Source organism: Callorhinchus milii, unplaced genomic scaffold (assembly GCF_018977255.1).
Source record: "Callorhinchus milii isolate IMCB2004 unplaced genomic scaffold, IMCB_Cmil_1.0 Scaffold1, whole genome shotgun sequence".
NCBI classification, from domain to species: Eukaryota; Metazoa; Chordata; class Chondrichthyes; order Chimaeriformes; family Callorhinchidae; genus Callorhinchus; species Callorhinchus milii.
Window position 1 is genome coordinate 565,155 of NW_024704742.1, and position 13,772 is coordinate 578,926.

At 40.9% G+C, this 13,772-nt stretch overlaps 1 protein-coding gene across 1 annotated transcript; it reads right to left on the reverse strand.

Annotated features, from left to right (window-relative positions):
* Positions 1–1,368: 1,368 nt before the first annotated feature.
* Positions 1,369–7,804, reverse strand: centrin-1 (caltractin; the record flags this gene model as incomplete). Its single annotated transcript, NM_001292448.1, is given in 4 exon segments — positions 1,369–1,598; positions 6,012–6,149; positions 6,859–6,987; positions 7,649–7,804. Coding segments are annotated over 4 exon segments (513 nt in total), but the record flags the coding sequence as incomplete, so codon positions are not given.
* Between the last annotated feature and the right edge of the window lie 5,968 nt (positions 7,805–13,772).

Sequence of the window (13,772 nt, forward strand, 5' to 3'; positions counted from 1 at the left end):
ACATGTCATACTATACAACTTATGCAAGTTTCACATAACTTTGTATACATCATATCAAATGTATGGTCCCAACTGGTAAGACTTATGAGGTTTACTGTACAATAACATTATTGTATCATCTCTGCAACCTGGGCTTGAACACAGCTCAAGAGGGATGAGGGGCAAGTCTCCTCTTGAAACGAGTTTTAGGATTTCTCATCTAAGCTCCTGGTGGACATGAGCTCTGATCCAAGATGATGTAATTTAACATTAAAATGTTCTGTTTATGGGGAATAAAAATGTCACATTGGTGCAAGAGGGATTCCTCTTCTGAAATGAGGGCATAATAAGGGGGAATTTTAACAATAATTAACAATAATAATCTTTGTATTTGATAGAGCACTTTTCACGTCTTCTAGACGTCTCAAAGCGCTTCACAGGATAGACTATAAAGTGAATTGACTTGTGTAATTGTGGGTGAAGCCAATTGCGCACAGCAGCGTCCCACAAACAGTCGAGGATTGAAATGACCAATGTATTATTGTTTTTTTTGAGGGATTATTATCAGACGTGTGGAGTGTCAAACCTGATCTTGGAGTACTTGGTAACTAAAATGAAAAATTGTTCAATATTCCACACTAACAATCTCGACTTTGATGAGCACACACCCAAAAAAAATTGATCAAGGATAGAACTTGAAAAATGTTGATAATTTTTTCAACCCACATAGAATTATAGAGATATATCACATAAAACAAACTACAATGGTTTAAGAAGCAAAACTGATGAGCCTTTTCTGATACAAGAAACATAATTTATTAATATATGCAGGAGTTTGAAGTAATAATTTGACATTAATGTTACTTTAGAAGAGTGACTAATTTTGCAAAAAATAATGCTGATAAAGGTTTGTTAACCTGAATCGGTTTGTCCGTACTCAAAATGGTAATATAATGGTACTCCAAAGCTGAGATGTCCCCTATTTAGCAGTAGTTCCACAGAAAATTCAGAAGAAATACTGAACGAGTGGAATTGACACACGTATTGGTCAGAGTCCAATGAAGACATGCCACCAATCAATGTTATCAATGTTAAAACTATAACATGAATCATTTCAAATATTAAGCCATTGAATGTTTCAGTTAACCATCTGATAAAGGGCCACATAAGTACGTCACTTCAAAATACTCTTATAGTGTTAAAGATGGGAATGCAACTTTGAGGTTGCTGTTGAATAAATCTTCAGCATATAAGGAGTAAAGGGCAACAGCAAGTTTAAGGATGGGTGCTAAATATAGTATAAAACAGATTTTCCATTCCCATCTCTTTCAGGAAATGAAACAGTCAGCTTGAAAGTGTAACAATGAAGAAGATGTGTGAGAATATGTTGCTGCGTATTTTAATAGATTTTTATTTAATTCAAATATAATGTACTAAAACTCACAATAGCTTCTCATTTTTTATTGCTTAAATTAAAAAAAATGCAACAACTAGAACTACTCTGGCACTTTAAGACAACAGAATTGGGATTAATAGAGGCTCGTCTTCTTCATGATCCGCAAAAATTCTTGTTCATTTATCTCACCATCACCATCACGGTCAGCTTCATCAATCATTTCCTGTTTAAGAACCAAAAAAAACTGAAGTGAAGTTTATATGCTGTTACATTAAATCCAGTTTTCTACAGCAGTAGATTTAGGAATAAAGGAAATGTCACTTGGCCCATCAGGCCCGCACTGCCACAATAATTCCATGACCTATATATTGTGAAACCTCCCTTAATATTCTTACTCACCAGGTGCTTGTGTTAGTTCAACATTTCAAGATTCTACTGTTATAATAAAGTCTTATAAAATAGCTGCCTTTCAGGACAACACATTGCTGTTCAGGTCATCACTTTCTGCATATTGCTCATATGCAATAATCGCTGCCAATGCCTTCAAAGTAACGTCAGTGTATTTTTCTGTATAAAGCATATATGCATGTATAGGAACTGATATCAACAGTGACCTGATGAGGTGGCTTTTTTTTTTAAAAAAAGCAGATGTAGGCTAGTCAGTGTCAGTTGCCACATATAGCTCATTTACAGTATACCATGGGTATACAGTGGACACACTTCGCGGGAGATTTGGAAGCACTGAACAGGTTTCAAGAGAAAATAAAGGGTAACTGTACTGTTCCCTATTAATGACCAATAGGCATTAACGTGTATTGATTTATAAATGTATAAAATGGGGAAATCCCACAATAAAAATTAAGTGAAAAGATATACACAATGGCCCCTAGATGGTGCCATTATAAGAGGCTGCAATAAGAGCAATTATTTCAGTTCCACCTGCCCTCTCCCCATATCACTGAAGCTAACTCTTTTAAGTTCTAGTTCCCCCTTGAAGGACAATATGGATTTTGCCTCAGCAGGGCATTCCATATATCTTAATTACTCCTAGACGTGAAAAAAAAATTCTTCTAACCTGCCCATTTGCTCATTTACTAACTAACTATCTTAAATAGATTACCCACTAATTACTGATTCACCAAACTGCTGCACAACAGTTTTCAGGCCACGAGCACGGATCAGGATTTCCCAAACTTGGGTTTGTTTCAATTATTTGGGGGTGGGAGCACATAGCTGGGAGACTTACCCGACGTCCAAAGGCTATATGGAAGCCTAGTTAGACTACGGAGGTATGAGAAAGGTGCTTTCCCATGGTTCCAGTGTAAGGTAAACAATAATAAATTGGTCATTTTCAATCTACGACTGTTTGTGGGACATTGCTGTGCGCAATTGGCTGCCGCGTTCGCCCACAAATATACAGTCAATTCACTTTACAGTCTATTCTGTGAAGCGCTTTGGGACGTCCTCCCGACGTGAAAAGCGCTATATCAAATGCAAGGATTATTATTATTATTATTATTATAAGGTATTTAGGGGCAGCCTTTTGTGGCGGCTGCGAGGGAGGGCAGGAGGCCTCGCTGTACCTAACCCCGGGAGCACTTGACCCCAGAAAGTTTGGGACCCCCTGATCTAGCCCATAGTTGACAAGATATCTCAATGAGTGTTTAGAGTTATGATACTTCTGAACACCACCACAAAATAGTCGTAGTATGATTAATCCAATTGTGTAACCTGCTTTACTAATCGGCCAAAAAAATCCTGCCTTAAGATCACCTTTTTAAAGTTTAAATAGGAAAATAGAAACTTCACAGAACGGGTAGGAAACTTAAATTAAAATGTAAAAATAAGTTTAAGTAATGTCAAATAAAAATTGGGATGGTAAGCGGAGAAGAGGTGAGATGAAAATTAAGAAAGAATGTAGAATTAGACATCAGACTTTAAAACGTATTAACTTATATTAAAGAGTTAAATATAGACATTTTAATGGGATAAGATTAGAACTGTGCTTTTCTGGGATCAGGTGATTCCAGATCAACTCTCACATCATTACAAGGCACCAGCTCCCAATGTAGCAATGAAATGGCTTTTGGGCTCATGCAGCTTTTCACAGTCAGTGACATCAGTCAAGCAGCCGAAGTAAGAAGGAAGGAATCTCCGCAATATTTCATCCACTTTACAATATATTCTGTGAAGCGCTTTGAGATGTCTCAACAACGTGATGAGGTGCTATATCAAATGTACAAATTATTATTAAAAATGGTAGAAAATACTTTAGAACATTAAAGGTGAATTCATACTTTGAACAGATAATTTATTAGATCCATAATACAATGAGGTTTATAGTACCCTGATCAAGTCAGATTTGGAGTATTGCATACAGTATTGGTTGCCACAACAAGGAGGTTAACCAGGTTCTGGAGGCTGACCTGAAGAAACTAGTGAGGCTGATAATACTGTAGTATTAGAGAGATGAGTTACAAAACCTAAGAACATAGGAAATGCTAGACGAAAAAAGACCAAGGTCCATCTAGATCGTCTTCCATTTTCCTGGCGATCGCATGCACATGTGTCCTAAACTACATATGTATTATATCCCATAATATTATTTCCTATAAGAAAACTATCTAATCTGTGGTTGAAAGAATCAATAATTCCTGCTTCAACCGTCTCCCTGTTCCTGTAACCTGTTCCACAGAGTTACAAGGACTCATTTGATAACTTGATCCTGACTGATATTTGGAAGGATGAAATTTAAAGCCTTCTTCCTCTATAAACCTTTTGTCATACCACGTCATTACTGAGTGCAGAAAAATCAGCAGAAGGTGGAAACAGTAGTTCTGTTTGCGTGACCTTCGAGCAGAGGGATGGACCACAAAAAATTGTGATTGGAAGCGGACGGCTACAACTTTGGAAACAGAATTGTCAAGAGCCCCAATGCAATTCCTCAAGAACAATGATTCTAATAAAAGGTGTAATAAAAAGCTGTGGCTGAAATGGAACCATGGCTCAGAACTTTGCTGACCTGCACAGTAGAGTGACAGGATGTGGGTTTCTAACCATGATTCTCCAAAGAGCAAAACGGCACTGTGCAATAGCTAACAAGAGAATAACTTGGGGGTGGAGAGGAATAAGAAAAAAAACATCCCAGCTCATCTCGACTTGTGAAAATGTAAAAGTGACAGAGCCCCGAGAACTTGTCCTGGCCTGTTCAGCTGGTGGAGGCGCAGAGAAATATGACTCACGTTTTTGTTTGAGTCTAAAAGTGGTAGAAATTGAACAGTGAACAAGTACTCTGATTAACTGTGATACAGAACAGTAGGAAATGGACTCTGGTCTACAACTGCCATCACGATGAGTCACCATCCCAGCAGCAGTGCTACTGTGAGGAGGGTGAGAGGAAAACAAACAGACCACTCTCACCGTGTACCTCCTAGTGGTTGGCCACAAAGGAGTGTAAAGGAGAAAGAAAGAGATATGAAAAAAAAAGTGGGTTATGATTTCAGAATCCGTAAAGAGTTGATTCACTCATTACTAATTGCTCATCAATTAGTAATCTCTGTGAAGGCTCTATAAGCACACTGGAAAGCAAATTAAATAATGAACTAACAATAGGATGTCACTGATGAATAAGGAAGTGAAGACAAAATTCCCAGCTAAGGGAGATTCTAAAGGATAGAGGGATTAAGGGATATGGGGATAAGGTGGGCAGGTGGAGTTAGGTTATAAGATTAGCCATGATCTTATTGAATGGCGGGTCAGGCTCGAGGGGCTGAATGGCCTACTCCTGCTCCTAATTCCTGTGGAGTCCTGTAGCTCAGTGGTTAGAGCACTCGCCTTGAGAGTGAGAGACCTGAGTTCAACTCCAGGCAGAGGGCGAAACCTCGGGCAAGTTTCCTTACTCCACACAGAGCCTAATAATAATCCCTCCAAAACAAAACAATAATAAATTGGTCATTTTCAATCCATGACAGTTTATGGGACATTGCTGAGTGCAATTGGCTGCCGCGGTTGCCCACAAACATAGAGTCAATTCACTTTACAGTATATTCTGTGAAGCGCTTTGAAATGTCTAGAAGACGTGATAAGCGCTTTATCAAATGCAACGATTATTATTATTATTATGTTCCTATGAGATCCCAAACTCTAAAAAGTAGCTACACAGGTAGATAAGGCTATTTAAAAAAGGCGAATGCGGTCTTGCTCTTTGTATCCAGAGGGATATAAAGTGAGGAGGTGACGTTCAATTTGGAATTGAATATTATATCCAATTCTGGTCTCCACGCTATGGAAGGATATAGTAGTAATGGAAATATTACAGCGTAGGTTTACAAGGATGTTGCCAGGGCTGGCAGTTTACTGCAATCAAGATAGACTGGAAAGGTTGAGTCTTTTTTTCATTCGAGATGTTTAAGTGGGGAATGGAAGTGCTTAAAATTATAAAAGGGTTCAATAAGGTTACTATATATAGGCTGTTTTCACTGGATGGAGAGTCGTCCGTAACCAGGGGACACAAGAATCAGATAGTGACTTGGGGATCCAAAAGAGAATTTAGGAGGAACTACTTCAAGCAGTGGGTAGTGAGACGGTGGAACTCGCTGCTAGTTCTACGATTCACAAAACATATCTTCCAGCTCACCTGCAGTTCTTCATCGGTTAAATTTTCACCCAATTCTTTAGCAACTCTCTTTAGGTTCTTGAATGATATTTTTCCTGTACCATCATCATCAAACAAGCGGAAAGCTTTAAGAATTTCTTCCTTGGAGTCTTTCTCACTCTGGAAAGGAGTCAATAATTAGCGAGAATTTCAGCACTACAATCAACTCAAGAACTCTAACATATGATCTATTACTCTTCATATATATTTATTATTTATACTAATAAAACGACAATGTCTGTCTGCGCTTCAAGAAGGATCTCAATAACCGATTGACATAGAGACATGATTTAAACCCCACCGGAAAGGTCTTGCACTTGGGAGTGACATGAACATAGTTGTTTTCTGGTGTCTCCTATCGTTCACGAGTTACTTTCAGTTTTGCGTTTTTCGCTGCAGTTACACCTGGCGGCCACCGAGTCAAAGTGGCGCTGCGGCATCGCGAGTCACACACAGAGCACCTAACGCGTATGCGCTGCAGTTACGCCCGGTGGCCTCGCCGGCTGACCGTGGCGCTTGTGGCATCCTGCGGCACAGAGCACGCGTGTAGCCAAGCGGCGGGAACAAAATAAACAACACAGACAAAGCTAAGCCACGGCAACAACAACAACAACAACATTACATCTTTAAAGAGCCGAGTCTTCCCGTTGAGTTCTCCCAAAAGGAGTCCTCCCGCGGGAGTCCTCCCAGATGACTATAGATAAAGACGAAATGTGTGTCTGTGCGTCAAGCTACATTCCATACTGGATCCTTTGGTTGCCAGCGAAGCTGCAATGGGCGCAGCTAGTTTTTTATATATATATATAAATAGTCGGGTGCAGAGCCTTACCATTTTCTGAGTCATCATAGCCAAAAAGTCATTGAAATCAATGCTACCAGATCCCTCCTTGTCAATATCTGAAATCATCTTTTTTATTTCTTCTTTTTTCGGCTCGAACCCCAAGGCCCGCATGGCAACCTGGAAAATAAAGCGGAGTCGGGAGTTGGAGACGGATTCTAACTCTTGTCAAAATTAAATATATCTACAATGCAGACATTACTGGAAATCCGTCAGATTAAATCAGCAGCTGAAAAAGAAAATGAGTCAGCGTTTCGGTCAGGCCAAACAAAGTACAACTTTCCCTTCTTCAAATACAGATTGATTTGCTGTGGATTTCGTTGCAGATCTAGTGTTATACGTGAGCACGGTTTGCCTACAAATCTACAATTGCTACACTTCACAGTGAATCCTGTGAAGTACTTTGAGCCGATCCGATGACATGATAGAAGCAGTATCCCAAAATCAAATAACGTTATGATAAATCTTCCTAATTGTAACACTTTGCTCTTTACACAAAAAAATCTTGCTAAAAAAGGAGCACTACATTTCAACAGTAATTATCTGTAAAGCCCTTTGAGATATTCTGATGTTGCAGGTGATGCGTTAAATGCAACAATTATTGTAATATTACTATTTTTTATTAAATGGGACTCGGACTCAAATACCCAAACGGTTGGTTCCTCTGTAAAATTAAAGGGGATTTCTTTTCACCACTGAATTATACCCAATGTTTTGCATTTTATAGAAGCAATCATTGAAAATATTATGATACACAGTGGAGAAATACTTATACAAGTACCTTGATTTCCTTCACGTCAATAGTTCCAGAACCATCAGTATCAAACAAATCAAAGGCCTCCCTAATCTCCTGCTTTTGTTCCTCTGTGAGTTCAGACTTTGATCCAGATTTTTTTCGCTGTGAAGTTCCCAAGCCAGCTTTTCTGAAGCTTGTTGCCTAAAAAGGGGTGGTTCAAAAAATACCTTAAGTTCATACTTTTAAATAAAAATGTTTACAAATATTTGTGCATGCAGCTATTCACTCCCTACTACTACAGTAGCCGTACCACCACCATTGAACACCTCGCCGATCAGTTATATTCTCTCAATATAAGACAGTGACTACTGTATTTGCGAGTCAGTATCTTAATTGTGTAAAGCTCTTTGAGAAGGTTCAAGCTGACAAAAGTACAATATCAAGTATTTTATTTTCATGCCGTCTGTACAATTATATACCACTTGCAACGCGCTCTTGTGATATTTCTTAAGAAATGCAATTATCAAACAAGATTTTAGAAACGGTCAAATTTCTAAACTTTCTAAAATCCATTGAATGCTCCTTGAGGTTTTAAATAATTGGGAAATCTACATTTGTTTTTAAGAAATATCACAAATTGTACACCCCATGGGTCACACATTCTGGGTTCGTTTCCAGGTAAAATGCAACATGCAACTTTTAAATGGTAAAACTAAAACTTCAACAGCAATTTGAAGGGAAAGCCTAATCCTATGTAACCTTGTAAGCATTATTTAATGGAACAATACAAGTGCACCTGGCATTATACTTTATTGGACGTATTTACAAAAATGATTTGTAAAACTACAGGACAACCCCATTGTAATGCACCTTGCTAGATCATGGATTCACTCAAGTGACTGAGTTACACACCCCAACATTTTCCTACTTGCACTATCCAAATCCAGTCATCATGAAAAAATGGCCAACTTCTCGGTGGTCAAGAGTACGTTATGCAGGGATCACCGCTCACATCACTTCCTGCATGTTATTCTTACACATTCCGCACAGGAAGAGCTGCTGACATCTCTTCAGAAAGAAGTTAACCCAGCAGCACTTCTTGTGCTTAGCATATGCGTGTGCAGCAAGGGACATTCCTCACCTACCATCCCTATCCTCACCCTAACTTTCAAATCCCTCCATGGTTTTACTCTACCCCATCGAGCCCCACCAACCCGGGCCCTCCCTCCGCTCAGCAGATACTGACCTACTTCCTATCCTCGGCCCCACCCACCCCACTGGAGTTGGGCTTTCAGCGTATCTGTCACCACTATGTAGACGTCCATCCTGTTATCCCTTCAACTTGCTCCTTTCAAGGTCCTCCTCAAGACCTTCCTCTGATAGCATTTTTGGCTATCTTCCCCCCCCCCCCCCCACTCCATCCCCTCATCCCATCCCCTCGTCCCTACCCCAGGCTTAGGTGCAAACCCTGGACTGTTCCGTGCCTTGGGACGTCTTCCCGACACGAAAGATACTATAATGAATGTAAATTTGTATTGTATTGTACTTTGATATGCAAGAAGTGAGGTCACTGGTGACTGGACGACCTGGAAGTGAGCCATTTTATCACATCTCTTTTATAATGCGGAGCCTGAGACGACACAATAAAGGGGTTGTCTTGCATATGGTTTCATTGAATTTGTTCCCAGAATTATAGCCATAGTTATTGTTAGAGAGAAGATAGTACTGTGTCACATACATTTATTTTATGACTAAGGTACAACAGTTCTCAGTGCAACAAGGTTTATTCCATTTCTTTTCCTATATGGTATACCATGCAGAATGATGCAATGAAAAACCAAGGCAGTGCAAGAATTATTAAAAGCATGCAATACTAGAACAAGTAGCATATACTGTACATCAAGCCACATGTAACGCTTAAAGGCTGATCCACTTCTGTGACCTTCAAGGAAGCAATTACAGTATGCTCCCACTCTGTTTCAATGGTTCAAGAGCCATAGTCTAATAAATTGAAAGCAAGGGTTGGATTCATGGTTGTGTGACTTTTGCATACAGTAAGCTGCCATCTCTAAGTAATCACATACTTACTACAATATCATTGATAGTCATTTAAAGATGCAAATCACTGTAGCCTGATTCCCATTACCATAAGACCGTAAAATCCCAATTCCCATTCCATAAAGAAAGCAGTGCTCTTCATTCATGTGGTACGTACGGCAACACAGGGACTTCGCAGTGCTGCTCCTCAGCAACAGGCTGAAAGGTAAAAATCTCTTCAGGTTGTTTTGCTGCATGTGGCAGCAGCCTACTTCATTCAACTTCAGACACCACCGGTGTCTCATTATAGCAACCGTCTGAAAATACTCGAGTCAGTCACTTCAATGCTTTGAAAGCCAACCGTTTCTGCTCCTAGGGCTTGTAAAAGAATTTTAAATCTGTGTGAAGGTCTTTCAGAACATTGTATTATCCTTGGACACTCGGCGATAGAAAATATTGGCTGGTAGTTCTGCTCTATTGCCCTCAACACCTCACTGCCACATTGCTACAGTGCAACCTGCTCAGCAAAGACCTTAAGCTTGATGATAAAATACATTTGTATAATATAATAATAATCCTTGCATTTGATATAGTGACTTATCACGTCTTCGAGGCGCCTCAAAACGCTTCACAGAATATACTGTAAAGTGAATTGACTGTATGTTTCGTGGGCAAAATAGTATATTTTGTACAGCACCTTTCACGATGGGAAGACATCCAAAGATGCCTTCATTATCCTTAACAAAGTGCGCAAAATAGACCATAATCTCTGATCTATTACTGACAAAGAAGGTAAATTGATTTTAGTCAATTCAATCAAAGTGTGCACTGAGGCAGGACCATATAGCATAAGAACCACAGAACCATAGAAATATACGTGTCAGTAGGAAGCCATTTGTCCCATTCTGCACGTTTGTTAACCACTAAGACACATGGACACACAGGAAAAATCAAAAAAGTATGTTGAATCAGACAGCTTAACTAATAAAAATAAATACAGTGACCCTCCTCAACAAGATACCATTGCAAATAGCTCTTAATATAGACAGTAGTTACACAGTGTTGATTGCTGGATACTTTTGGCTCTAACCTACTCAACTTCCTTGGCACGTCTCTCAAATACACCTACTTGTGCGAATCCTTGGATGGTCTGGTTCGATCCTCAGCTCTTTCTCCCTCACATCTGGTCTCCAACCAAGACTGCTTTTCTTCACCTCTGTATCATCGTCTGCCTCTGCCCCTACCTCAGTGAAAAATGCCAGCAAAACCCTTATCCACACTTGTGTCACTTCTCAGCTGAACCTTTCTGACACTCCTCGCTGGGTCTCCCCAATTCTACCATCCATAAACTTCAACTCATCTAATACTCTACCTACGACCTCACACACATTGAATACCATGTCCATCATTCCAGTCCGTGCCAGGCTCCATTGGCTCTCCGTCTCTCAGTGGATCGAATACAAGGTCCAGGTCCTAGCTATCTCGATCTCAGCGTTCTGATTGTTACTACTAACTCCCTATCCCTCTGATCTCCGCTGAGGAAGAGGTGCACTCCACTCCTCTGCTTGCCCCGTTTGGCTAACTCGGGTTTGCTGCCTGATCACGCCCTACCATCAGTGGTCGAACTTTCCACTTTCGTGCCTCTAACCTTTGGAACTGCCTCCCTCAACCATGTCTTTCACCCCACCATCTGTCCAAGTCCTGTCGCAAAACCTACCTCTTCTTTCACCCCTATGGCCACTTCCTTCCCTCGCTCCTCTTCCCTCCCCCACCCCCTCCCTCTCCCCTTGTTCAGCAACCAATCTAAAGCACTCCTACACATTATTGTACGCGAAGGGCACTATTAAACGCAACTTGTTGTAAATCTGCAGTGATTGTATATCACACTCAGAATGGACATAATCATGCATCGACTAGGCAGAACATTTTGGGTATACTTCTCTGCTGTCGCTAAAAACAATCTATTCACTGTCCACAACTCTACTATGTGCATTATATTACATTATCTTGCTAAGGTATTACTATATAATACAGTACATCATTCATTGTTGAAGACGGGGTAGGTCAGTCACGTTGCTAGGTAAATGGCACAGTGCTCATTCTAGGCTGCCAAAAAAATGACGTCATAATAAGTTTGATTTTGTCTTGGCAACCACCCGCCGTGATATATAAAACAAATGCATATCAACACAATACCTTCTTCTTCTTCAAAATGTTTAACTGCAATCTACCTTTGGCAGATAAGTTGGTAAGCCACTGCCAAGTGTGAAACTGACCAATATTAAGCGGGTAGATCTGCAGTCTGCTACGTTAGCAAGAGCAGCAATGGGAGTACAACGATTGGCTTCAATAAGCTGGATAAGGAAGCACGCTGAAAATAAAAATCAATCAAGATTATCCATTCTAATGACTCTCTGCTAACCCTAGCTGTAAAGCTTGATTGTGTGGGTTCCATGTATAGGCAGGATTAACCTTAATTATATATGAATAGCCCGAGCAACACTCGCTCTGAGTCGAAGCTCACGTCTGAAGATTAGCAAATCAGGTGAAGTATCACAGAGCTATCTGCAGTTGTGGCACCCGGTTAGAGGCCCTTCAGGAAAAGATTGATGAAGACCATCCAGCAGCAAAATAAACAAAGTTTCATTTGAATTGCTCTGAGGAATCTAAATTCGGCATTTGAATCTAACCAGTCTGTAAATGTCTTTGCTTTAGGCAAGTTATTACACTTTCCAATGATTACTATTCCAATAATTACCATTAGTCAGTCTTGCTCGGTTGGTAGGACTCTCACCTTTGAGTTAGAAGATTCTGGGTTAAATAATGAACAATAATAAAATAATATAATACTTGAATTTAATATAGCACTTTTCGCATCAGGAGGATGGCTGAAAATGTTCACAGGATATACTGTAAAGTGCAGCAACTGTGTGTTTAGTGGGGTGGTCCTCAGGCTGCCGAAACCCTCACCCACGCATTCGTCAGCTCAAGGCTCGATTACGGAAACTCCCTCCTCATCGGCCTTCCCAACTCTTCCCTTCACAAGCTGCAGATCATCCAAAACTCTGCAACTCGTGTACTCTCGCGCACCAGGGTCCGCGACCCCATCACTCCCACCCTCACCCGACTCCACTGGCTCCCCATCTCCCAGAGGATCGAGTTCAAGATCCTCGTCCTCACCTTGAAGGCCGTCCATGGCCTTGCCCCCTCCTACCTCTCTGACCTGCTGATTCCCTACCAACCTGCCCGCTCTCTTCGTTTATCAGGCTCCGGCTGCTCCATGTCTCCTGCCCGACCATCGGTGACCCGAGCTGGGGGTCGGGGTGGGGGAGGGTGGAGGGCAGGGGGGAAGCAGGGAGATTGAAAGCACGGTCGAAGAGGAGGGTCTTGAGGGAGGTCTTGAAGGTGGTGAGGGAGGGGCGAAACAGGGATGGAGTTCCAGAGGATGGGTGCAGAGTGGCGGAAGGTCCGCCAGTCAATAGTGGGGGATGTGAAGCAGGCTAGAGCCCGCTGAACGGAGGGAGCAAACAGGGGGTTAGGAGGTCGGAGAGGTAGAGGGGAGCAAGACTGTGGAGAACATGGAGCACATGGAGAACATAACAGTAGCTTATGAGAAAAGGGGCTTAAATTGCACAGGTTTAGTAAAGTTACAGATCTTGCATTTATGAGAAAACCTTCAGCCACTGAGTGTTCTACCAAAACCACTTTAGCCTCATTGCTTTTCTCCCAGTCTTCAAAATTATCCTAAAAACATCAACCACAGTCAATGTCTTTAATCTCTTATTGGCCTTCTTGGTATTAACCACCATGGTAAGCACTTTGAGGTGACCTTTTAAGTAAAAGTTACTAGATAAAAAAAATCAAATTGTTTACAGCCACCAGAATTAAATAGGTTGATGTATGAGAGCTGTCAGCTCTTGCTAGTGAAGCAGGTAATAATTTGCAGAGTAGAGGTAGCAGGTGAGGAGAAGGACTACAAGAGATTAAATATATGATGGGGTAAAGGAATGGAGGCATTTGAAGCCAGGAGGAGCCGATGGACTTAGGGACTCTAGTACAGGAGAGAATGCAGGGAGCAGATTAATTGGAGTTTGTGGATTGATGAGGGTTTCAGTTGCAGCCGAAGCAGAGT